Source organism: Pocillopora verrucosa, chromosome 6, assembly GCF_036669915.1.
Source record: "Pocillopora verrucosa isolate sample1 chromosome 6, ASM3666991v2, whole genome shotgun sequence".
NCBI lineage: Eukaryota > Metazoa > Cnidaria > Anthozoa > Scleractinia > Pocilloporidae > Pocillopora > Pocillopora verrucosa.
The window spans coordinates 19931529-19955804 of NC_089317.1; the positions used below are offsets into that span (position 1 = coordinate 19931529).

General features: G+C 39.2%; 3 protein-coding genes across 4 annotated transcripts; 1 reads left to right on the forward strand and 2 right to left on the reverse strand.

The window, feature by feature from the left end:
- Positions 1–67: 67 nt before the first annotated feature.
- Positions 68–5765, forward strand: LOC131793827 (transmembrane protein 192). Its single transcript, XM_059111318.2, has 6 exons — positions 68–218; positions 1421–1582; positions 2913–3171; positions 3683–3829; positions 4372–4483; positions 4962–5765. The coding sequence occupies exons 1-6, from the start codon at positions 186–188 to the stop codon at positions 5095–5097; spliced, it is 849 nt and encodes a 282-aa protein (XP_058967301.2). The 5' UTR covers positions 68–185; the 3' UTR covers positions 5098–5765.
- An 82-nt stretch (positions 5766–5847) lies between these two features.
- LOC131793819 (uncharacterized) lies at positions 5848–15400 on the reverse strand. The gene is made up of 12 exons (XM_059111306.2): positions 15274–15400; positions 13827–13988; positions 12851–12940; positions 11442–11824; positions 11142–11200; positions 10522–10575; positions 9972–10116; positions 9117–9190; positions 8199–8252; positions 7725–7789; positions 7524–7603; positions 5848–6971 (listed from the first exon to the last, which is right to left on the reverse strand). Exons 2-12 carry the CDS (start codon positions 13898–13900, stop codon positions 6913–6915), a joined length of 1137 nt encoding a protein of 378 aa, XP_058967289.2. The 5' UTR covers positions 13901–13988; positions 15274–15400; the 3' UTR covers positions 5848–6912.
- An 896-nt stretch (positions 15401–16296) lies between these two features.
- LOC131793591 (uncharacterized) lies at positions 16297–21922 on the reverse strand. Of its 2 annotated transcripts, XM_066169273.1 has the most exons (3): positions 21821–21922; positions 21145–21297; positions 16297–20061 (listed from the first exon to the last, which is right to left on the reverse strand). In XM_066169273.1, the coding sequence occupies exon 3, from the start codon at positions 19985–19987 to the stop codon at positions 16322–16324; it is 3666 nt and encodes a 1221-aa protein (XP_066025370.1). In that variant the 5' UTR covers positions 19988–20061; positions 21145–21297; positions 21821–21922; the 3' UTR covers positions 16297–16321. The 2 variants fall into 2 exon arrangements, with proteins under 2 accessions (XP_066025370.1, XP_058967003.2); XM_059111020.2 differs by lacking the exon at positions 21821–21922 and having other exon boundaries at positions 21145–21333.
- Positions 21923–24276: the final 2354 nt, after the last annotated feature.

A 24276-nucleotide genomic window follows, 5' to 3' on the forward strand; every position in this document is an offset into this window, starting at 1 on the left:
AAGAGATCTGGTACTGCTTTGTTTTCCGCTGGTTTTTTGCACACGGGCTCACTGTATATATAAGGTTTGTCTCAGTCATGTGCCTCACAGGCTAAAATTAAGTGGATATTTGTAGCTTTTTACAAGTTTTACTGCTCAAAGTTTGTGTTTCGATACAAAATGTGAAAGAATCGCAAAGTTCTGAGATGGTTAGTTTAAGTGGAGACCGAGGAAGCGGGGTAAGAGATTTTTTTCCGCATCAGCGCAGTCTGGACTGTTTTAACGAATACTGTTCTGCTTATTCCTTTGCGTTCAGATCATCTGAAGTATCAAGCGTGTCGTCTGTATTATAAAGTTTCCATTTGTCCTTTCGTTCATGTCAGTTTAAAATGAAATATAGAGAAATAAATTTGTTTCCTCGGTAATGAGGAAGATACACGCGCTAACGTCGCAATCAAAAAGAAATTTCCGCTCTTCAGGTTAAATGACACAATTTCACTAGTATACTGGCAGAATAAATATGTGTTTAACTATCTCACAGGTTAACCAACAACAGTGAGACGATGCAAGTTTTTGCATGCTCACTATTTTTTTAAATTTTTCATTAGGTTCGTTTATTTTTTCCTTAACTTACTTGCAAGTGACATACATTGTAACGTTTATTAGGTTATTTAACATTGCTGGGGAGGGGGGCTCATTGTGATTGAGATGCCGTGTGATTCCATGACTTCTGGTGCGATATCATGCTTATCTTCAGTGTCTATCGCATGAAGTGTTTCTACTTCTTGTGTCAAAGCAAATATGCACTGACAGGCTTCAAACTCTCACCTTTTGTGAGTTTGAAGTATGAACCCTTAAGTCCCATAAGTCAGACCAGGACAGAATTTCCCCTAAAATGTCAATACAATATAAAGCAGACAAAAGATGAGTGTGAGGAAAAATTATCAATTAGGGGAATATTGTTTGATCCAATACCAAATTCTCAGAACACAAGTAATAAGAATTACATGGCAGATAGTAAGTAGAATTACTACCACTGTATTACTATTACTGTAACGAGATCTTAGGAGTGAAAGGATTAACCCCCAAAGGCCAGAGCATGGAGGAACACATCATTTATCTGAAGTAGTGATGAGGGGGAAAGGGGAATAAAGGTGGTTACACTCCTATGGACATGCAAAACAAACTACAGGGAGAGTGTTTACTAATTTTTTTTTTTAGCACTTTACTTCTAAATATTATTAGTTGAAATATAAGAGGTCCATATCCATAAAATATTATGTAAGTATATTTTGGTGTTGTTTTGGTTTTGTTAACATTTTTATTTTATTATTTGCTAAATTTTTATATAGCTTCTCTCAAATTCAGGGAGCAGTTAAGGTTATGTATCTATGTAAGCCTCACTTTACTTTTTTTTTCTCTTTTTTTTTTCTTCCCACAGGGTTACTTTTTCGACCGAGAGGACAGTGGCAGTCCAGGGATATCTTCTCAAGCCCAGGAAGAAGCCCTAGCCAATGACACAGCTTCCCTGGGTCTTTTACCCGAAACAAAGTTTCATCCAATTCGAACAGCATGGATTGCTATTTTGCAGCTGATCCTCTTTGTAAGTACAAGCGTAAGTTAAGAGTTTATTGAGATAATGGGCAATGCAAAGATAATTTGGATGTTAATCAAGTTCTTCATTTGCCTCTTTGGTTTTGGGAGAAAATCAGTGCTATGAATTACATGTAGCAAAAAGAAAGACATTCAGCCATGTTGAATTTTCAAATTTTGTCATAAAGGGATTTGTTAATTTTGCCAAAGAATTTCCTCAAAGTATTTCTCTCTACTAATAGAACAGTGTATGCTTTGTGCTTGTGATTGATAATGATAATAGGACTGGGTGGAGTCCAATTCTGTCTGTAATCATATGAGTGTTAAACAAAATTGGATGACCGCAAAGCAGGAGTCCAATTTGTTAATCATGAGTATGATTACAGACAGAATTGGACAGCACAAAGTCCTATTATCAATTAATCAAAACTATGACAAAATTTGAGAAAGAAACTAGACATCGGGTATATGTTTTCATAAAAATATCAACATTTAACTTGGTGAAATGGGAGACAACAGTGCGCTCATGATGCTTTCTGTCCTCTTACATAGGCATGATTCATTAACTGTCCTTTTAACTGTGTTATTACACTGTCCAATTACAAGCATGATGTGTACACTGGCCTATTAGCGCTCAAATCAGGCTGGTGATAACCAATCATGTTCGAGAATTTTGTTATAGTTTTGATTAGACAGTGTAATTGGATAGTTTACTGTATGTGTTGTGTCTCTATACACATCATGCATTGTTGTTTTGCTTTTCTCAGAGTTAACTGGGTTTTTTATGAAAATGTATAGCTACATGTAGTTTGTTTCTTACATTTTGTTACAGTTTTGATTAATTGGTAACAGGACTTCATGTTGTCCAATTCTGCCTGTAATCATACTTGTGATTATCAAATCAGACTCTCACTCCACGCTTGTCGGGTTTTGTCAATCACTCATATGATTACAGACCACGCTGGACTCCACTCAGTCCTATCACCATTATGAATTTGTAAGACTTGTCTTCAGTTATCTGTAGTAAAGATATGTAAAATTAAATATTTGACACAAAATTAAAGAATATATGTCAAATAAATAACTTTTAATTAGCTTGGAAAAAGGCTTGAAAGAAACTGCAAATGCATGCATGCTAAATTTTGCAGGAAAAGGACGATATCAAGTTTGGATGTAATACCATTCAATAGACAAATGTACTATATATTCTGATTGGCCCCAGTTTGGCATGTTACATTAGCCTATAAAGCAGGGTAGCTTGGCCAATCACTCCCTATAATTTTCAGTAAAGCTTATAATTGTATATATAAATATATATTTATCAATTTTTTATTTTTCAGATTGCTTTTGAATCCCTTCAATTTATTTTGCCTAATAAAAAACTCATGGGTAAAAACTTTGAGGTTTCCTTGTCGCTTGGTGGTACGGATCCTCCATTCAGCTTCTTAATCTTGCTACATGTGGGGTTGTGGGTAGTTATATTTATCTGCGACAGAGTTTTGCAATATCAACATCATCAGTCCCAAGCTAAAGGTTATCTGGAGTTCTTTAGAGAGACCAAAGAGTTGAGAAGAATTCCGCACGCCATTCTATCACTAGGTCTGGTTACATTTTCACAGCACTATCAGTAGAAACAGTATTTTATTTTACAACACTCTAATTCATACTTGGTTGAATTAAGGTATAGGATTAATGATTGACCAGCAGACTAACACCCTATTTGGGTGGGAAGAGAGTTGGAAAGAGGTCCAATCCCTTCTCTGTGCTCTACTGGGAAAAACATGTGAATGGAGTGAATTAATTTTCCTGGTATTTGTATCAATCTCTTACATATTTACAGGGTGAGGAATGTTCACCAACACCTCTAGCTGTTGAAACAGCATTGTTATTTCATAGGTCAACTTAAAGACTTATTTTGAAGACTTACCAGTACATATGTTACAGTATATTCAGTGTGGAAACCATAACTATTGAAGCACTGGAAACATGTTTTATCCATCAGTTGTCATTGGCTCCCAATGATTCAAACTCCTTTCAACTCTAATGTGTGCAATTTCCATCGAAGGCTTGATGTACCAAGAGTCAAACGCGATGTTTGTTTTTCTTCCAGGAAATGCTGTTTTGTTGGTTATATATGCAGTCATGGGTCATGATTCAAACAAATCTGACAGGGGTGACCTGGCACTATACAATATATTGCAGATTATTTTCACTGTTGAGTTTATTATTTCTGTGCCTGGAATTCTGTGGTACTTAGGTAAGTTGTGCAAATATTCCAAACATTTTAAAACTAATCTCTCCATAATTGATTCTCTCCATTAATGATCACTCATCTCCGTGAAGGCTACTTTGTCTTCCTAGCAGTGTCTAAAAAAGCTATTTTAAAAAGAAATTTCAACCCCTTCACTCCCAAGATCTCGTATTTAGTACTTCTCCTTACTGTTCACCATACAATTTGTATGACGCTAGATTGGAGAATTTGGTATTTGATCAATTAATAAAAGTGACATTTACCTGTGTTTGTATACTAAATTACTTGCATCAATAGTTTTGTCTCCCAAATTCTGAAGGCAATCATTAAAGTTAGAATTGTAGGCTATTCCGAAGAATTTGTTCCTACATTGTGAATGAAGGCAATGTCCCTCAGTTTGATAATTTTCTAAATTCTCAGTACCTGTCCACTTAACATTGTCCAAAATTCCTGTGGTAGAGAATACTTGTGTTCTGTTCACTGTGGGAGTGAAGCTGCTTACCGATACTTGTTTTCTGTGGCAATGTTGTTATATTTTGTTGTTTCAGTAAAAGTTATGAAGTTCAACGTAAGAAGACCACTCCCAGATGCAGAGGACTCAGACTTTTTGAACGTTTACACAAACAATGGGGCATCTTCCCTTTCCGTAACAGGATATAGGTGAGTATGGAATGGTTTTCCCTCAAGACCTTCACTGAAGCATTTGTAAGTCACACGATGTGGTAACTTCCGATGTGGATTGCGTGTATCGATTGTATTTTGTGATTCTTCCTCGGGCTTTAACATCAACTGGTTACGCGTTACCTAAGGAACCAATATGCCCAGCTGTGATTGGCTGGTATTTAACGGCTGTGATTGGTGCAATTCGCAGAAATATTCCCTCAACGATTGGCTGTCGCATAACACTCCTGGTGTTGTCTTGCGTATTTATTTTTGCTGATCGTCGGCCTTCTCTGCCATTCGACCTTGTCTTGTCGACCTAATCTAATCGACAGGTTTCCGAGACACACGTGTATAAGCGAATTCCTGTTTTGAGTGACCAGGATTAGGATCATTTAGATTCAGTGCAAGTTATAGTTGTGTATACTTTGACTGATACATAAAAATTAACTTCCTAATACATTGAACACCCTCTTAGGGACAATGATTATTTGGATGAAGTCCTGGAGAAACAAGCGGACATGATCCGATATCTACAGCAACACAATACCAACTTGGGAAAACGGCTGATGAAACTAACTGCACAACAGGAGCGAGGAAGCTTGGAGGCCTGATTCTATTTGTATTCGGCTTACATGAAGTCCCAAGGCCCCTCCGCTAGGTTAATTCTGGATGCATTTGTAAGACGTAACGTGACCCCTTCCCAGACTTTGCGTGGACAAAAAGAGAACACCTGGGGAAGGCTAATTTGTATTCATACGTGGTGTTTCAAGGAATGGATTAAGAAGTCTTTCCTCTTAGATCTAGAGTTGTTCAAATGACCCAGTCGTCCGTTTCATTTGTAAAGAATAAGATCGTCAATTTTTCGTTTCTTCTAAACGTGAAGGAAGAATCAAATAACTTAATTTACCCCTTTGAGAGCCATGATCATCGTTTTTGAGTTTCTCTTCTAAAAATTCAAATTGTCATTACGAAAATTTCTTAATTCCTCCTTCTAATATATTGTCAATAAAAGGTTTGTCAAAAAAAAAAACAGTAATAATGCTAAGGTTACAATGCAAGAGTACATCATTTTTGTTTATCGATTAGGAAATGGGAAAATGAACAGTAGAGCTGGTTTCTTTCAGTGTACTTTTGTTTCTTCTGTGTTCCTTTGACCAGTGCCACCTTTTCCATTTATAACAGAACACTTTTGAGGATTACTACAGTTTTCAGGCTCGATATTTTTTGTATTGTTCTTTTCGTTCGTTGTCACCCAATTAATAAAATTTTAACGAGGTTATCGTACTTGGTTAATTATAGCTATATTTCCACGCAGGTTTTTTTTTTTATGCACACGATGTTCGCTTAAAACAGAAAGCATATTTTTCTTTTTAGTTTTTAATACCTCAATGTATACAAAATACCTCTCATTGTCAGAATCCCGATATACCAATGTGTATGGGAATCCTGACTTAACATAAAGTTGTCAAACTCAGCAATCCTAACGCTATCGTATTTCATAATAAATTACATCGGTCGGGTTTTATATGGATTAAACTGATTGCTATATAGCTATTTTAAAAAAAACCGTTTTATTAATTATATAGTATAAAACAAAGAATCGAAAGCGATTATAATGTTATGCTCCGCATAATCAAGAATCATCTGGGTATTTTGAGGTAAAATTGCGTTCACGTCATATAGCCTTTATTTCTTACCCTTTCCCCCTCTCACTCTGGCTACGATGCCAGATGGGCTCTTTGGTCCTCGTCTCATTTGGCGGGAGAACGGGGGTGGTTCCACACAGAATTGATTGGTTAAACTACGACACAAGCTTCTTGTTATAATGCTCAAGAACCGACTCGGTGAGCAAAGCCTTTACAAATGGGACAATTATCCCTTTAAACCCTAAGAGTGACCAGCATCTAGTTTCTCCTTACAGTATTACTGCTGAATCATTCATTTAAGATCATGAGAATAAAGGAATTGATCACCAACTAAAGAAGCTCTTGATCGTTAAACAAATTCTCCTTCTCAGCACCTTAGGAAATGTATAGATGACAGTATATATAGAATATGCATATTGATGTTAGGGTATAAAGGGTTATACGATAATTCTGAGTGGCCGACTGGTTTGCTTTGAAGTTTTTCTCAATAACCTTTTTACGTCCGAAGTGAACAATTAGTAATTTCTTCTACCAAATTTTAAGTGTTACTAAGCGAACATTTGATAAAAATCACGAAAAAGTTTACGCCGAATTCCTGGGAATCATTTTTGAAAGGAAGTTACAGGAGGAAAAAGGGAGAGTGAGGCGGCAATCTTGGGGGTAGAAAGGTTGAATGATTGCGTCGATTTCAATGCTCGTTTTAAACATGATGTCTAACTTCGGAAGTAAGATCAAAATTCTAATTTGTTGTACAAAAAGGGGTGTGGTCCTTCACTGCTGTCATCTTTGCGTTTGGCTTTCCATGGCGCTCAATTCTAATTCTTTTTCCAGCTGAAGTTCTAAGGGGAAATGAAAAGGTATCCGACTAAATTGAGATAAATCAAACGAACGTGAGACAATGAAGCAAAGAATCAGTCGGTCGTGAGTCAACTGTCATTTAGTTTGTCAGTCGGTTGGTCGGTCAATGAGGCCTTCAATTTGTCAGACATTCAGTTACTCAGCCAGTCAGAGAGTCAATTAGTCAATCAACCAAGGAGGTGAAATCTGACCAATCGAATAATTCAGCAGCCAGCCAACCGACGAGAACAACAAATGTATTGAATCGTATTCAATCAATGAATCAATCGATCATCATCCAGTTTATCACCTGTTCGATCAATCGATCAGTTAGCTTTCGTTAAGGAGCAAATTACGAAAAAAGAAAAAAAAAAAAAGAAAAAACTAAGCACTGTTTAGGAAATGTTACTTTTCACATGCATTTTGATAAGGTGTGTAAAGTTATTTACACAGATGAAAAGCTTTAGAGAGATCAGTAGTGGCCTGATTGATTTGATTGATTCGCATGATTTGTGCCGGTAGCATTGAGTAATCGGTTGAGGTTGGTCACTTACGTTCTAAAACGAGAAGAATTCGCCAGCATCGAAGAATGACTATCATATGTAGGTACTTGGGGTAAGGCTTTTGTACTTCACTGGAAAACGAAAGCATGACAATTAAAGAAAGTGAAATATCAAACTTTGGAGCAAAATGCATGCACATGCGGTTCGGTGTTACGTTTAAATGGTCATTACGTAATCATACTGTAAATTTACCTGAAGCAATTGCTTGTAATTAACTCTACCAGAAAGTAGAAATACACCAGAGCAGCGTCAAACATCTGCGATAAAGAATATATAATATACTTTTAAAGATTGTGCGCATAAAAAATGAAACGAAATCCAAATAGTATTTTCCTCCCTGTGGTTATTACCTCCCACATTTGGTTATATACGGTACATCTCCTATAGGTAATACCCTTCCGGTTACCAAAACAACAGTATATAATAACCGTGTTCGAGGTCTGTACTGTAAGTTACGGAAGGAGTTTTTACCGCTCGGATTTATGGCCCAAGCACGAAGCACACATGCATAAATCTGAGCGGAAAAAACCAGGGGCGTAACCTGCAGATCTCTGGGTTCAAATGGAAGGAGCCGTGCAGTGAAATACGGCCCGCTAAATTGACCAATCATGGCGCACATACTAACTGAGCGATATAATAATCTGCAACAAGTGAGCTATTGATTACCTCCAGCTTGTCTTGAAAAAGTTCTTTTTGGAGAACAGCCATTCTTACAAGACACTGGGAAGAACAACACAGGACGCTACTGAAACAGTTATTGAGCCTGACTGATTGTTCACTGCAATACAGTACAGATCCCTTGATAGAATAGTTCCAAGTTTACATATCGACTTCTAGTTAGGGACCAGTCACCACTTATACCCTTGGGGGAAGGGGGCAGTGGAGGATTTTTGGGGCATCGCATGGTTTTCAGGGGGAATGGAGGAAGGGTCAGTCGTCGTCAAAATAGAATAAAAGTGAATTTTAGGAAATTGACTGCCAATTAACTTCCAATGAGGGGGGGGGGGGGATAGGGGGAGAAAGTGGGGGAATCATAAAAATATTACACAGCCTTATGAGGGGTGTAAGTAAATACTATTGTGACTTGACCAAGATCCTCAAACTCCCCACCCCCTGCTCCAGCAATAACTAATGCATCAGGACACCCACCACACCTAAATTTCTAGAAAAAAATCCTTGCCCTACTCTCCTCCTCTTGTGTTGCAGTACGGCGTCATAATATCAAGGACCGACCAAATTGTGAGCAAGGCAATATTGATATGGTTGGAGGGTAGAAAGGGGGAGACGGTACAGGTTACCGAGTCAATTTTCTCAGTCGAGAAAATGTTGCCCTAACGATGAAAAATATCTCTAAAGTGTGGTCTGGGAATGTGGTAGCTTTCTTTTCTCTTCCAGAAATTCGAAGTAAACTTACACTATGAATAATTCGCGAAAAAAGGTAAGTTTATACATATAATTTTAGGAGCTATATATGCTGATGGAAATCATGATAGTGATCGTAAGTGATGGATATTCCCGCCTATGAAATATACACTCTTTCACTGTGGTTACAACAGAGACCGTTTGAAACATTAAAAACCTTACCTCGACAACAAATAAGAACATTATGATCAAATTGATGTCAAGAAAACCGTGAAAAATGAATTCAATTCCGTTATCTGAAAGATACAAAGCAACACCTTTTACGTCTTTGACACGCAATCGTGATTAATCCTAACAGTTCCTTTCGACATTGAAGTGATGATGCCCTCTTACAGAAGAATGGCTCCTATATCAGAATGCCATGATCTATATATGAAAAGTTTATTATGGTGTCTTCAACATCACACGGCATCCATGCTCCGGGACTGGCATCTTAGCAATTGTCATCACATTGAGAGAGGCAAGGTGGTTTCAATTTCTTACGACGACTGCCAGTGTTAATTGAGATTCAAAAATAATTCGGGATTGCGATTGTTTCCCTTTTTATCAGGCCACTCTAAGACTGGTGAAGAAATCCCTCGCCACCCTGTTGTCCAGTCAAATGTAGATGAAAGCCAATCGCATTTGACCGCCTGCCTTTTCCCGTGCCCTAGTAGATTTTAATTATATTCACTGTACTCAGAGTTTTCATTGCCACCTTTTTCTATTTCGTTTAGGATAATTTGGTTTTATCTACTGAATTAATAATGTCAATTGGCCCCCGTGGAAAGTTTCCAAGGCTGACGCATCGAGCGTTAGCTCTTCGTCAGAGCGAGAGAAACCCTCTATGGTGGCCAATTTACATCATCAACTCAATTGATAAAACCAAACTACCTTGTTATTAACCCAACCGACGCAGTGCCACAGTTTCTTTATAAAAGTGGCTTACCATATTTTTGCTATTGTTCCTTGCTAAACAATCGCAGGCAATGTGAGCCATTTCGTCCCTATACTTTACACGTATCTTTTGAGCCTTACCATCAATCACGTCAAAGTCAGCAAGAATGTTAGCAACCACTAAGAAACAATCCATCAACGTAACCATAACAACTGTGAAGTTAGCATGGCGATGAGTAATAATCGTTTTCAGATTCTGCCGCCACATTCCATCGGTGAACCACTCCTGATGATAGGAAGTGTTTTGAAAATTGCGAATAAAATTAATCCCGGACGGAACATGTAACGATAACAAACGTTGGCTTCGCCTCGAAGAGTACTTTGATTTTCTTACAAACATCTTTTTTTAAGCCTCTTCCTTAAAAACAGATTGACACAATAGTGACACTGAAGGTTTTGTACCAGCTGAAGAACCGCCCTAAGCTTCTAAAGGCCTTACCAGTTACTGAGACATAAGACTTAATTATTTTAGGCAGTGTTGATATGCAGAGTACGCTTTATATTTAACATTTAACGACAAAGCTTCTTTTCACAAGTGTTTTAAAGCTGGCTAGTAATGTGTATCCCACCTTTGTTTTATTAATAAGTCACATCATAAAAAGCGCATGCGTTGTTGACTTAAGTTACTGACCTTCCACTTGTTCTTTATATCCTCTTTACAAAGAACACAAATTTTTGCTAAAAACTGCAACAACAAAAAAAGGAGTTAAAAATGTGTTATACAGGTTACCCATGATGAAACTAGTTCAAAAAAATTGCTTCAAAACGTCTAACAAAACTACCACTTTTTTTATGAGGAAGTAAATTTTCCACCAATTCACCATTTTAATTTGCACGCAAGAGATCATCGAGTAGAGGCTACTCTTGGTTTTCATATCACGCCAGAAACTTCACGCCAGATACTTGCATGTTATCTACGCAAGGTAAGTTAAAGTTTCCATTCCATCGACGGCCAAAACTTTCTGAGTTTATCCTTGCTCGTGAGTTATAAGCTAAGCGGAGCGACTAGAGGAATTCCTAGTCCTCTACGACAGCATGCTAGTCTACTAGAGGATATCCGACTTTAAATTACTAATAGTCATTCGTATTCATTCGTGGAGAAGAAAGAGGTTATGCAGGAATGAGGTTTCTTCAGTGACTCGATAAAGGTGCTGTCCCGGACCCCTCAGCCACGAGCTGCATAGCCACCCATTCTTTTATTAACCCTGTACCCACGTATGTCAAAACGTTGGAGTCCCATAGAGTCCTTACCTGGAATATAAAAAGGATAAACACGCAGACACCTCCAGGGTACTTAGTGGTACTTTTGTCTGTTAAGAGAAAAATATTGCTTAATATGAAGAGCAAGGAGTGGTTTAGCTGAAAATGACAAGTAAAAACAAGAATAATACACTGCCTGTGAGGTGGAAACAAATAACAAAGAAAAAAACAGATCAACCATGTCAACTAAATATATCCAGTAGATTGATATGTGCGTTAATAAGACGGCAGAGCAGCCCCAGTTCTGTAAATGAGAGAGTGATACCGACAATGAATTAGCTTTCTCTTTACCATTGCTTTTGTCATCTGCTTTAGTATCCCCCGTCTGCGCACTGTTTTCCATGTTAGTCTGCTGAGTGGCCTGCGGACTCGCCTGGTGATTAGAAACAGCTGCCTCGATCTTCTGATCAACTTTGTTCCAAAACGAGGCCACCAACTTATCGACGTATTCTGTTGAAAACAGTTCACTTTCCTCCTCTGGGGAGTAGGCTCGGGCGCTCGGAGAAGAGTCAGTTTCTCCACTTGGGGGTACCCGAAGAGAATACGTTGTATCACTTGAGATTGGTTTTGGAGATTCATTTGAATCTGCTGGAGTATGGGCAGTGTTCGAAGCTTCTTTAAGGAAATCGTTCTTGATTTCATTCTTGTCTTGATATTTCTTTTGCGGTATCTCCCTATTGGATATACAAAAACGTTAAAAAATAAAGTTCACTCTTCTGCAAATGTTGTACATAATTTAAAATATCTGACCCTTACTGAGTTGACGGAATACAACATAGAAGACTTGACCATAGTTATCTCTGATAAGTCTTTACTCCCTTTTAGCATGCAGTGTAAACCCATATCAGCAGTCACCTGTTTCCAATCTTTCTGTCGTATATTTTGACTGGCTCCAGTTTTACCAGTTTGGCGCACTACAGATTTTAACGAACACTACGATTAATGAAAGCCTGCATGTATCACGACAGGTTAGCTGCGGTGTTGTTTCCAGACTTACATGGTTCTAGGTCACGGCCCGAGCCAAAATAAATCAAAAGATGTTTTCCTACAATTTGAAGCCCCCGATCAGAGATCAACAAACCAGTGAGCTTTTGTACTTTAGTCAACTACCCAAAAATATTACGAATAATTTCCGTCGTTTGAAGGCTCACGGAGTTCGCCCTCTCGGCAAGAAAGAAGCTTTTTTTGACCAAAAGCGGTGCCTAACTTCTTCAATTTCTCCTTACAATATCACCTCTGAATCACACGTTAAGGTCACAGGAAGAAAGGAAATGATCACCAAGTAAAGAAGCTCATAATTGCCAAACAAATTTTACCAATTAATACCATAAGAAATGTACCGAGAACAGAGCGGAGAATGCAAACACTCAGTTTAAATGTAAATGGTTAATCGAAAGAGACGTTTTATGTTAAAATCTTTCTTTTCAAACGCAATCTTGACTCTTCAACTAAACAATTAGATTGGCTTCGATCGCATGCAGCGAGTTTTTGGTGGTGTACGCTCTGCATCTTTGGACGGCTTGAACTTTTCAATCGGTTAGTGTGTTCTACGACAACTGTAGAAAACAAACGAGATTGGAGAGCTGTCTAAATACAGCCTATACTGACTAGAACCAGTCCAACAACTGATTATTTTCCTCTCACGGAGTAATTAATCTAACATAAATATTTGATATGTTAATATTCTAAGGGGTTCTTACCTTCTATCATCAGACTCCAGCCTGGTAGATCGGATATCTTCGTCGCTTCCATCACTCGTGTCTTCTGTATCCGTGTTTGCACTAGCTAATCTACAATAAACGATAATTTTTGTTAGTTTCGTCTCGGGAGATGAAGCGTGAAATCATGGAGAAACTCGTCAAATTATCACAGGTCCTACGATTTACGAAAGATTACCTGTCATCGTATCGATCGGTGTGAGAGGTAAAAGACATCTGCGCTAATTATCCTCTCCAACGGGTTGTACATTCTTAAAATGCCCAAGCCCTTATTCGGCCGTGTCTGAGAAACTACTGTTTATCTCTTGCCCTTAGATTTTCGGATTCGCCAATTTTTTTGAACGTCGATTAGATTGTTTGTGGAGACTCCGTATCTCTGACCCCTTCGAACGAAGAAAAACACGCGGGTGCCCAATTGACGGCAATTTTTAGCTTCGTGACAACATCATGTGTAGATTAACAGGGCCCAATCCAGGCTGTGCATTTTTTTTTTAATTTTCCTGCGATGGACATCGGATTGCAGGGAGAGAGGGGAGTTATTCCTTTTCAGTAATGAAGACCGAGTTGCATTCAGACACTTGTAAAAATTGTTTCATCAATTAACCGAACGCCGATTTCAGGTAAATTTTAAGTAAGTTGAATTGTGCCCAGAATAGAGTCCGATCTAATTTCGCTGTTTTTGGCCCCAATCGTAAACTTACAAGACTCCAAAAACTTCACCATATATAATGATGTCCGTATTTTTAAAGAAAAGGACACCAGCACCATTCTGACGCAGTGTGTACTTGATGGTTTTGATTCCTGTCAGTTTCTCCCTGATCTACTGGTTATGAAAATAATTTAAGGCTCAGCACCTTCTAAAGGAGACTTACAGCCCTACGTTTACTTCCACGACACAGTTCTTGTTATATTTTTCTGCATGCAACAAAAGAAAGAGGAACAATTCTATAAGTCGTACCTTTGTACAGTAAAGTTGTCCAAACTTAATTCCTCCGAGTCTGAAGAGTCAGTATACCGGTATGTAGATTCCATTTGTCGAGTCCTCTTTTAGGTAGGAATTGGCTGATAAATCGCGGCCATTCCTCTTCGATTTTGCGATGTTGTGTTTCATGGTCACCACCTGAAATGTTGATACCAGCACAAAAAAGAAAAAAAGGTTTGAGAGCACCACACATCACTCAGAGGTTTGAGACACAAACCTCATCGCCAACTATTAACATGCAGCAATCGACGGTCATGCTCGACATTCGTCAGACGCTGATTGCTTCTTTCACCTCCCACCCTTGCAAGAAAACTCGGATCTCCAGCCCTGCCTCGAAATTGTAGAGCGGAGCTTTCTACGATGAGCATGAGGAAGAACAAGTCGAGAGAGCAGCATTTTTCTCCTTAACTCTCCTCCCTCTCCTCCCTCTCCTCCCTCTCCTCCCTCTCCTCCCTCTCCTCCCTCTCCTCCCTCTCCTCCCTCTCCTCCCTCTCCTCCCTCTCCTCCCTCTCCTCCCTCTCCTCCCTCTCCTCCCTCTCCTCCCTCTCCTCCCTCTCCTCCCTCTCCTCCCCCTTCAGGGGCCACCCTGTGTTATCATTAATTCTCCGGCTTCGGTTCATTTTTTAATGAACAAAATAATTTACTTTTGGTGCGATCAATGGCATGTTTTGTTTGAGGCTATGTTAAGAAGTTGTGAAGTTGTTCAGTGAAGAGTGAAATTCCTTAATTCTCTCTGTCCTTGTTTTATCAACAGGTGGCTCAATTAACCCCAGCGAGGGGACACAGACAGGAAAACGAAGCAAAATTGGTACACCTGCTACAACCAGTAATCCTGACGGAAGCAAACCACTAATACAATAAGTTTAACCCAAATAATAATTATGCAAGTTTTTCTGTTAAATGAAAAATAAATATGATTATGAGGCTTCGTATTCTTGTTCAGAATTGAAGCAGAGTTTGTCGCAGAAGTGGCGGCAACTTCTCCCAAGACGCCAATTTTGGATGCCATCTTCTTTCAGATCAAAAGAAAGTGTTAAATCATTAATTAACAGAAGAAATTATTTTGATTCACGGATACAAAAAGGTTATTTAGTCTTATTCTTACATGGGACAAGGTAAGCCGTTTAAACCCACGAATGAAAATTTACAATTACTATACTATCGTGTACGATTTTAGTTCTTTCCTGGCGACAGTTTTTTTGCAATAAAAAAATTTGCTAAATTTTTATTAGAACACCGATCACACGGCTGAATTTCAGTGGTTGTAAACAGTACAATGGATCAAAACAGGCTAAATAACTTTGGAAAGTCGTGAAGTAGCGACCCACTGTTTCAACCTGTCTAGTCATTTTGCTTTGTAAGGTATAGTAGTTTGGTATTATGTGAAGAGTCGACAGGGAAATAATTTTTTTCATTATCCTACCTTCAGTGAATCCTTAAACAAAACGAGTATCAACTCTCCGTAGAAAACCGTGTTCTTCTAAGATGCTACTTGTGTTCTTTGTGGAGAAATCCGATCAAATGTTCTATTTGCTTGTTCGATTTCTACAAACATTGTCATCGCCGCTTACACTTCAAATGGAAGAGAGGGAACCAACAGTTTGAAAACATGACCGACACTTCGTTCCGCCCTCTTGTCAGCTGACAGGTACATTAAGTGTGTAAATAGAGAAATTTTCCATTAAGTGTTCAAAGAAATCCATGAAGAACAATGAGTGCGCTTTACTCGTATTTCCTCTGCCATTAGTCTTGAATATTTCTGACCCCTGCTAACCAATCAGACTTGAAAAAAAAAAAACAACAATGAACAATCCTAACACACTCAGATGCGTTTTCCCGCGCTCGAGGCAGATTCCTCTGTTCTTATTGACGTTTTTTGCTTTTTCAGATTCGTTTGATTTTCTACATCGTTTTTTTAGAACAACATTTCCTTTCAACTGTTGGTTATGATCTTCGTCCTTAATAAGGTCACACTCACTCGGTCTTTTTTTCAAAAAGGCGGGTGGAGGAGATAAGAGACGAGAGGAAGTGGAAATAAGGGTAGTGTTAAAGGGTAATATTGACTATATATTGTAAGATATCGAGGTCATGGTGGCCGTAAGCACAAAAAAACGAGGACTCCAGACAAATAGTAAAGACTGATCACAATGATCATACGACTGAAGGGAGAACTGCATGATCAATAGTATGATCGACAAGATGTAAATTAGTGCATGAAAGCAAACTAAGACAATCGTGGAACCTTGGAGCGACCACTTCTTTGCGGGTTTAATTCCTCCCAAAAATTTTTCAGTCACAACTGGACCCCACAATGGATGGGGAGGATTCATTTTCTAAATTATTCCTGACAGAAAGTGAATTCATTCAGGGAAAACCTACAATGAGATAAAAGAAACTATTTCATAAAACTATAGTTAAAAAAGTTTTATTCTTGTTAGGTCTTAGATTTTAATTTTTTTTTCTCTCTCTTTCTATTTTTCTTTCTGATGTCCGACTTTATTCTTTTCAGTCTCAGAAATTTTTCCGCCACCTAGATTGGCCTGTTCCCCAGTCTCTCTCTCTACTTTTCTCAACCGTTTCATCAGCACGGCTTCGAGAGATTTTAAAATCTTTTTCTTCCATGGAATGCTCTCCGTCTCGATTCTCTGTCTAGTCTCGATAACTTTATTAGCAAGCTGTTGCAGAGAAGTATACTGTTTCTTTGGAGGATGGGGTGTTACAAAACTGCACTGTTTATCGTTGGCTTTTTCAGATTTGATAGGAATCGAGGTTGCAGCTTTCTTGGGTTTCTCTATTTCGCCGTTAGCACCAGATTCCACCTTTGGGGCTATCCTAACCACAGTTTTCGCAGAAACCTTGGAAATTGTGCTTTGTATGTTAGACTGTTGGTTTGCAAGTGCGCCACCAGAAAGAACCAGGCTACCATTTGTAAGCTGACCTGTTGGTATAGTGTTGTCAAGGTTGGCAATTGTGTTTGATTGCTGGGTTCTTTGTTGGTTTGTTTGGCGGACAGTACACGAAACAGCTATCCCAGTATCATTCCCAGGCTGCTGTTTTATCTGCGAGCGAGGGATTAGCAAACTGTTCACTTCTTCGTCACGAAGAAATTCTTGCCGGTTAGCAATACGTTGATGGGTGTTTGGTTCGTTATACTGAGTATGCTTATCGGTGGAGTTGGGTCGTTGGTTTATCTGCTTATCATATGACAGGTGGACATTGGCACTGGATTGTTCCTTTACATTTCCAAAAGCGTGTAAGCCTGCACTGGAGGGTCCGTTAAACTGCTCGTTACTCGAAATATTTTGGCTACTTGATTGTGCAGCAGGTGAAATAAGGAGACTTGGAGGGGGTTGTTGATTTCCGTTGGCAGCACTTGTTACTTTGACAGTAGTATAGGATAGCTTTTTTTCTTGCGAGCTCGTGGTAAAATGGAAGTTGGCTGCAGATTGCCGACTAAACTGCTCATTACTTGAAACACTGACTGTTTCTTTGGACTGTTGGCGGTCGTGTGCACTGGTTGAAATCCGGACGATAGTGCTAGGCCGCTGGTATACCTGTGCACTGTTAGTGGCTACAATATTCTTTGCTGTTTTCTCCGTAGTGTCTGGTCTTTGAGCATGGATTTGCGAGGGACGGTGTCTCGGTGAACTTTCTGCTGCTCTGTTAATCATATTTTGCATACTTTGAAGAGGATCAATTGATGTTTTATCCCTTTGTGGACGGCAGTTGGGTTCCAAAACACAGTAGCACCGCTTACCAGAAGCTGCAGCACCACACACTTTCTTATGTTCCTGCTCTGCTGTTGAACTAACACGCGGACACCCTTGAGGAATGGACTTCCAGTTTGAATCTCTGTGGCATGGCTGCTGCCCAGAGGCATGGCCTTCACGTTTTACCACAACTTCAGGCTCTTTAATCTTATTCATCGTCCTCGCATCAATTTCTGCTACTGGTTTTTCAGTACGGAGAATGGGCATGTTGTCACTAATCAATTTTCCCCCTTTGAAGCGCCAGAGATAGCTTGACTTTGTTTCATGACCGCTGCCAATTTCAATACTGCGGGCGTCTAAATGCATGGCTTTTTTGGCAGCATGATTGTCAGATTGCGCGGATTCCTTGCATGAACTACTGATAAAGTTGTTACAAAATGTTGTTGTTGTGTGTGAATTAACAAAAGGAAGCGACTCCTTTTGTGTTGGCTTGGAAATTGTTTGTGGAAAATGCTGAAGAACAGAGGCACGCAGTGAAATGTTTGAACCACTCTTTGTCTCCTTTTCAATGTCTGTTCTCTGAGGGTTTCTAGAGACATTACGGATGTGACCAATAATAGCGTTAACTCCATCTTTCTTCGGACCATCAAATGTCAATTGACTATCATCGCAAGCGTAAACCTGATTGGTTTTCGGTTGCACTTGTACATGTTTGATAAGTTCTGCTGTCTTGATGTCGTGGTCACGGAAAGAAGCCAAAACAGGTGAAAAGGTTGATTTGGAGCCGATTTTCCGATTTAAAGATGAGCTCCGTGAAAAACTATAAATCTTCTCTTGGATAATCATAGGGGAGTGCTGCATGGAAATGCTTTCTGCTTTTTCCACGGTGACATTGTTGTGAACACGCTGTGAATTCAAAGAAACGGGAGAAGGATTCACAGGTGTCTGATGAACTGCCGATTTGGACAGATTTCGTGGAGAACAGTATCCTGGAGAAATAGCCTTAAAGAGCTGCGTACTTGGGGAAAGTTGAGAGTTACTTTGACTGACTTCATGGTTCTTTTGAAAGTTTAATCCACAGCTTGTTTTTACTCTATACTGCTCGGAATCCTGAGACTTTAAAATGTTCTCCAAATATCCGCTTCGAGTCTCCTTTTTTTGGCTCTTTTTTAACGTACACCAGACGTCATAGAGTTTGCGCAGCTCATTCAAATTCACTCCACTCAGCGTCTGTTTTTTAGGATCAATACTTCCTTGAGAATACTCTAACCATTCCTTTTGCAGGTTCTCCTTCAAAACACTTTTGACCTGCTCAACATTTCCTTGGAATTTTGAGAGCAGATGATAAAGTGCAAAACGCTCAAACGAGATATCCATGGATCTGTCTCCAAGATCAGTAGAAGAGGTTTGACGTGTGCCCTTCTGCAAATCTTGAAGAAAACTTTGTTGGTCTTGCGATATGGCTGGTCTAGTTTTGAGGTGGGGTACTTCCTGCAGTTTCTCCCTTGCTTGACCATGCGCTTCAACGGGCGTCCCACCGTGAAATGATCTATCTCGAGCGGCTTTAACCTTCGAAATAAAGGCTTTATTTCTTTCCCATTCGTCCTCATCTCGTGTGCTCTTTGAAACGGAATGCACTGCAACAATTTTTGGCATCGCCATGTGATCAAAGGCATACCCTCCACAAGATGAGTGATCATCGGTTGTTATTTGTCGCGGTACAGGTTGTGCTGTAAAAACCTTTTGCTTTCCGTTCCCCTCAGGTGATGGATGTCTCCCATTGGCTACGTCCTTTATCGGAAGTCTATGATCAAGAACTCTTTTGCTATTTGTAGCATCGTCCGGAGAAGCTATTGTAGTCCCACATTGATCACTATCCGTTATTGTGCTCCATTTAGCAGTTGTATGGTGGAAAATTTCTTTATGATTAAAGTGTGTAGTTATCTGGGATTTCCGTCCATTAGTGTTCACTACTGTCTGCTTCAGCAGCGGTGGAGGGGGAAATGCTGGCTTCAGTGAGTTTTCAAGCGACCGAGTCCTCTCGAACATTTGCTCCCTGACATCAAAAGGCTCTTGCAGCACTCCCCCTCTTTGATGGTCGAAATAAGCAGAACAACTCTCTAGTCTTGGGTGCTTAGAGTCTGGCGATACAACACTCATTTGGCTTTGCTCTAAGGATCGCTTTGTGGGTCGATGAAGAAGTGGAGGAGGAGCGAGAGAACTCTCATGTTCTTGGACGTCTTCGGTGAAGATGCTACCAAGCTCTTTCGCTTTCACGTTTTGCCGATGGGAAGCAATTTCTGTATACGATGATACTGAAGTTTCTGAGAGATATTGCTGCAAAAGATTTTGCAATGTCTTTGTTCCATAAAAACTCCACCTGTCAGAGTCATTTTGTGGACCATCCATGTCATATGGAGTTATCATATAAGCGGCGTTTTCACAGAAAACACTTATGCCACTTGCACCAGAACGATTTTTCGCTAACAAAACTTTGGCACCTAGAAGAAGCAGTAAAAGCATGTGATTATTACTACATAAATTATAGAACAGTTCCCAGAGGGAAAAAACTATCGTTTGAGGCAAAGCAATATAACAATTGTGGAAATAATCGGTCAATAACCTAACGGAATCAGTGATGACCGAATTTTTTTTTTTTTGCAGGGTGCTTCGTTGGTCTATGACGTCTACACGCACTCAAATCGCCTGATTGATTCCAAAAGTAAATTCAATTTGGGAAATGAAAAGGAAAAAGCCACATTTCATCCTTTGCCTCGTTTGATGTGGCATGTTTACTGCTGTCAATAGCTGATCAAAAAGGTTGTTAATGATATCCTTGCACGTAAGTTTTGTCAGAAACTTCAGACTACTTCAAACATTTATTTCAAAATTTCCTTCAAAAATAGAGTTAGTTAAAAAAATATTCACGCGTTTTTTTTATGATCTCTCTAACAGGTTCAACAGGTAACTGGTTGTTTGAACTCGGTAAAAAAAGATACATTGCGACAGTGAACATAAAAATGATTCGCCACAAAAATGCGAGAATATTAAACACACTCATGGCAGTTTTATCGAGGAATAGTGTCATTCGCCTTCTTTGGTGACCAAAACGTCACGTCACAGGTCCATGAGTGAGTGTGTTCATACACTGAGATAGTTGCTTTAATGGTCGAGAGACGTGAAAATTAATGCAAGATTAATTCAAATTGTGGAGGAATAATTAACCTTTTCTCAGTTGGCGTTAGCCCCGGCCCTATTCTTAAGGGATTTTAGTACAATGATGGAGAACGCCATTAAAAGCTTATTATCTCAAATTTAATGAATGAAACTGTTTAATTTGCCTGTTACCTCAAATCATCCTTGCCTTTCCAAACTACTGTCAATAAACAGTAACTCCTGACAAGAATTACCAAAAAAACGTATTAGAGTATTAAACGACTCGTCAGTGCGTATCTGAACGATCACGAAACATAGAATCGCACCAGTATTGACATTTATCCGTGGTTTCTTCACAGCGTCGCGTGGGGCGACACTAAAGTTTTGTTGAGAGTCTTTAAATAATCGTGATTGAAATAATATCTTACCGTTTTAACTTGTCAGCCACACAGTTGATCAGTAGATCAGTATGAACACAAAAAAATCATCGCCGCAGTCACTATTTGTTGAGTCCGGTGTTGCAGTTGAATACTCCTGTGTCACTTTTGAGACATCATCGTCCCCTGAGGAGAATTTCTTCGCTGCAAGGAATATGGCCAACAATTTATAATCGTAAGTCTCTCTTCCCCGAAAAAAAAGAAATTGGTGAGTTGAGATGTTTTTAAGCAGTTGAGTGACGTAATAAGCATGTGAACAAGTGAACTGCTGGTATTAGCAAATCAGAATAGTACACGGATGAACAATGCACTCAAGTGGCTTTCTGAGATTAGGCCACGTAAGCCACTGACCTGCTGATTACGTCATTCGTAAACTAGGAAACGCCTGTCGATTGGCTGAGAGTATAAACCTTTAAGTCACCTGTTACAAGTGTCAAGAAATCACAAATGTTCCAAACGCAGAGATTCACCAGTGTCACACAAGAGAAATGAAGAACATCATTGAGAAAATAAAGAGCTTTAAATTATCAGTCCCCTTTAATTTTGTTAAGGCTCTTATAGTTGGTCGCCTGTAATCACTAAAAAAATATCTGTATTAAGCGCGCTTTTGCTCGAGCAAAGGCTTAAGGATGAGATAAAAGTGAAGTGAAGTTAATGACAAACATACCTGCTGCATCAGTTTCACTATATTCGCTGAAGTTTTTATAAGTTTCTTCATTTACAACTGGATTTCTTCTTTAGCTTCCATTCCGGTGACATATAGTCGTAAGCATTGTTTCCTGTTCACGGCCGTGGCTAAACTCATCTGGCATTTATAGTGTTGACAAAAATTGTTCACTCACCAGCGATTCAACGATGACTTATCAATTAAACACACACCACCAGTTCATTACCTGCTGCCGGAATAAAAGTAAACTCAACAGCCAATGCAGGTTTGGTCACTGGAGCGTCAAAACATAACGTTACATGTCTGTTCACAGTAAAATTTTGTGGGGACCAGTCTGTCTAGCAATTATGTATCGCATGGCGGGTCGGAAGATTTTGGTTGTATCACGATAATAATTACCTGATTCCCCATAAGGCTCTGTAATACTGTTCCGGTCCTTCCTCATTGGTAGTTAACCCTTTAACTCCCAAGATCTGATTGTCGATTCTCCCCTCTAGCTGCTACACATTTCCTTGTAAATAAGTTACGAGAATTTGGTGGTAGATCAAGATAACAACCTCCACCTGATAAGTTTGAGTATTCTCATTACATGTTTGCTGGATAATGTTTGGATATTACAGGGAGAAGTTACATGTTAATCACTTCTAGGGGTTAAAGGGTTAATCACCAGTCATTTTCTTTATAGCACCCCTTGATACTCTCTTGGCGATGACTGATTCCCCTACATTACCCCTGAAAACCAGGTGATCCCCTAAAATATTCCCACCACCACCCCACCCCACCATCCCCAGGCGATAAAAAAATGACTGGTCCCTAAAAAGGTAAATTTCATTGGTGGTGAATTTTCACCGCTAAATGCTCTAGTTCTAACAAGGGTTTTACGGGGTTTAGTTACATCTCCGTGTTCTGTATGCATATAAATGAGTTCTCGTGCTCTCCTCACGGATGACAGTCAATTGAATATGTTGAAAAATCATTACCTAATTTAAGAAAGAAATCATTTATAACCAAACATTTTGCGTGAGTCTACGCCAAGTGCTTTTCAAGTAGGTCTCATACCATCTAGTAAATGAAGCTAGGAGATGAAGGTATACTCTCAAGCAAGACATTCATGATTATACATCATGATTACTCCAGGCTATAATGGCCGGCTGCCAACTTTCAATTATAGAGTACTTTCCTATTTACTAACAGAGACATATAGGTAGAGATCACCACAAAAGCACAAAACTCCAGAATGGATGTACCAATAAGAATAAATGCACTTAGTACGACATTTCAAACGGGTGGCAAAGACCGAAAAATAAAAGTGAGTCAAATTGAAACTGTTTTATATTCATTTGGTAAAGAGGAGGTGTGCAAGCAAAAGCAATTTTTAATTTTGCGCAAGTATGACCGCTAGAGGTTAGTTCTAAGGGCACGAAACATGGTGGGCGGGCCACTTCAGAAACGCAAATTTTTTGGTCAGTGACAATTTCAACCCCGAATACGTCAATTTCAAATTTCTCATCTTGCTAGCTTCTCCTTTTTCAATATACATAATACTAGCTTTTTTAGAAGAAAAGGTAATATAGCTTGGGAGTAAAAGATGCCTCTTCTAGAGCATTTGAATTATTAATAATTATTAATAATCTCGCAAGGTTATGGATGAGTGGACACCGATTGGAACTTGTCAGATCAACCAATGAACATTTATTAAGAGCCACGTAATCGCATTTGTCTATATTTGGAATTTGACATGGATGCAACTCCGGTAAAGAACAGCTTTTTGGTAACCATGGCCGCGGAATTTGATCGAGGTCGTGTTGTCATCAATCGATGTTTCAGTATCTTTGCGACACTGATCATGAGTCCTGGAATTCAGGATTCTCCAATTTGACGGCCAAAAATAAACCACTGATCATAACCATCAAAAAAATTTTTATCTACACGACATTTCCCGCAAATGTTGTCAAGATGAAAGTTTTTTTGGTTTTCGTTTTTCTTTTTTTACTTGTTCGAACATATTACTCCGTTTAACCTCTCAGCTCCATTTTCCATTCTGTCCTTTCTTTGTTGGCGCGCTTCCTACGTTTGTCTCTCTGTTTCAATATCAACTGAGTACAGCACTGGTTCCTCGCGACAATTTCGTGTAACTTGCGTGGTTTTCTCATGCATCACCTCTTTTTATTTTACAGTCAAGGTGATCGACACACAGTCGCACCTCTCCGCTAAAAAACTGAAGCGACGGGAAATAGCATATCGTTTTATGTGTAGATTTGAAGGAGTAATTAGTTTTTTTGTCTGATTTGAACTTGTAACAAAAACGTCATTTTTGTATCAATTCTAGTTTGTTACAGGTAATAGCTGGTACCAGCAACTTCTTTCCCTTATCATAAGAGTGATTAGGTCGTAAAGGGCATAACTGAAGGTGTCTGAAAGAAAACACCTGCCAACTTAATTGCATTAAGTCTGAG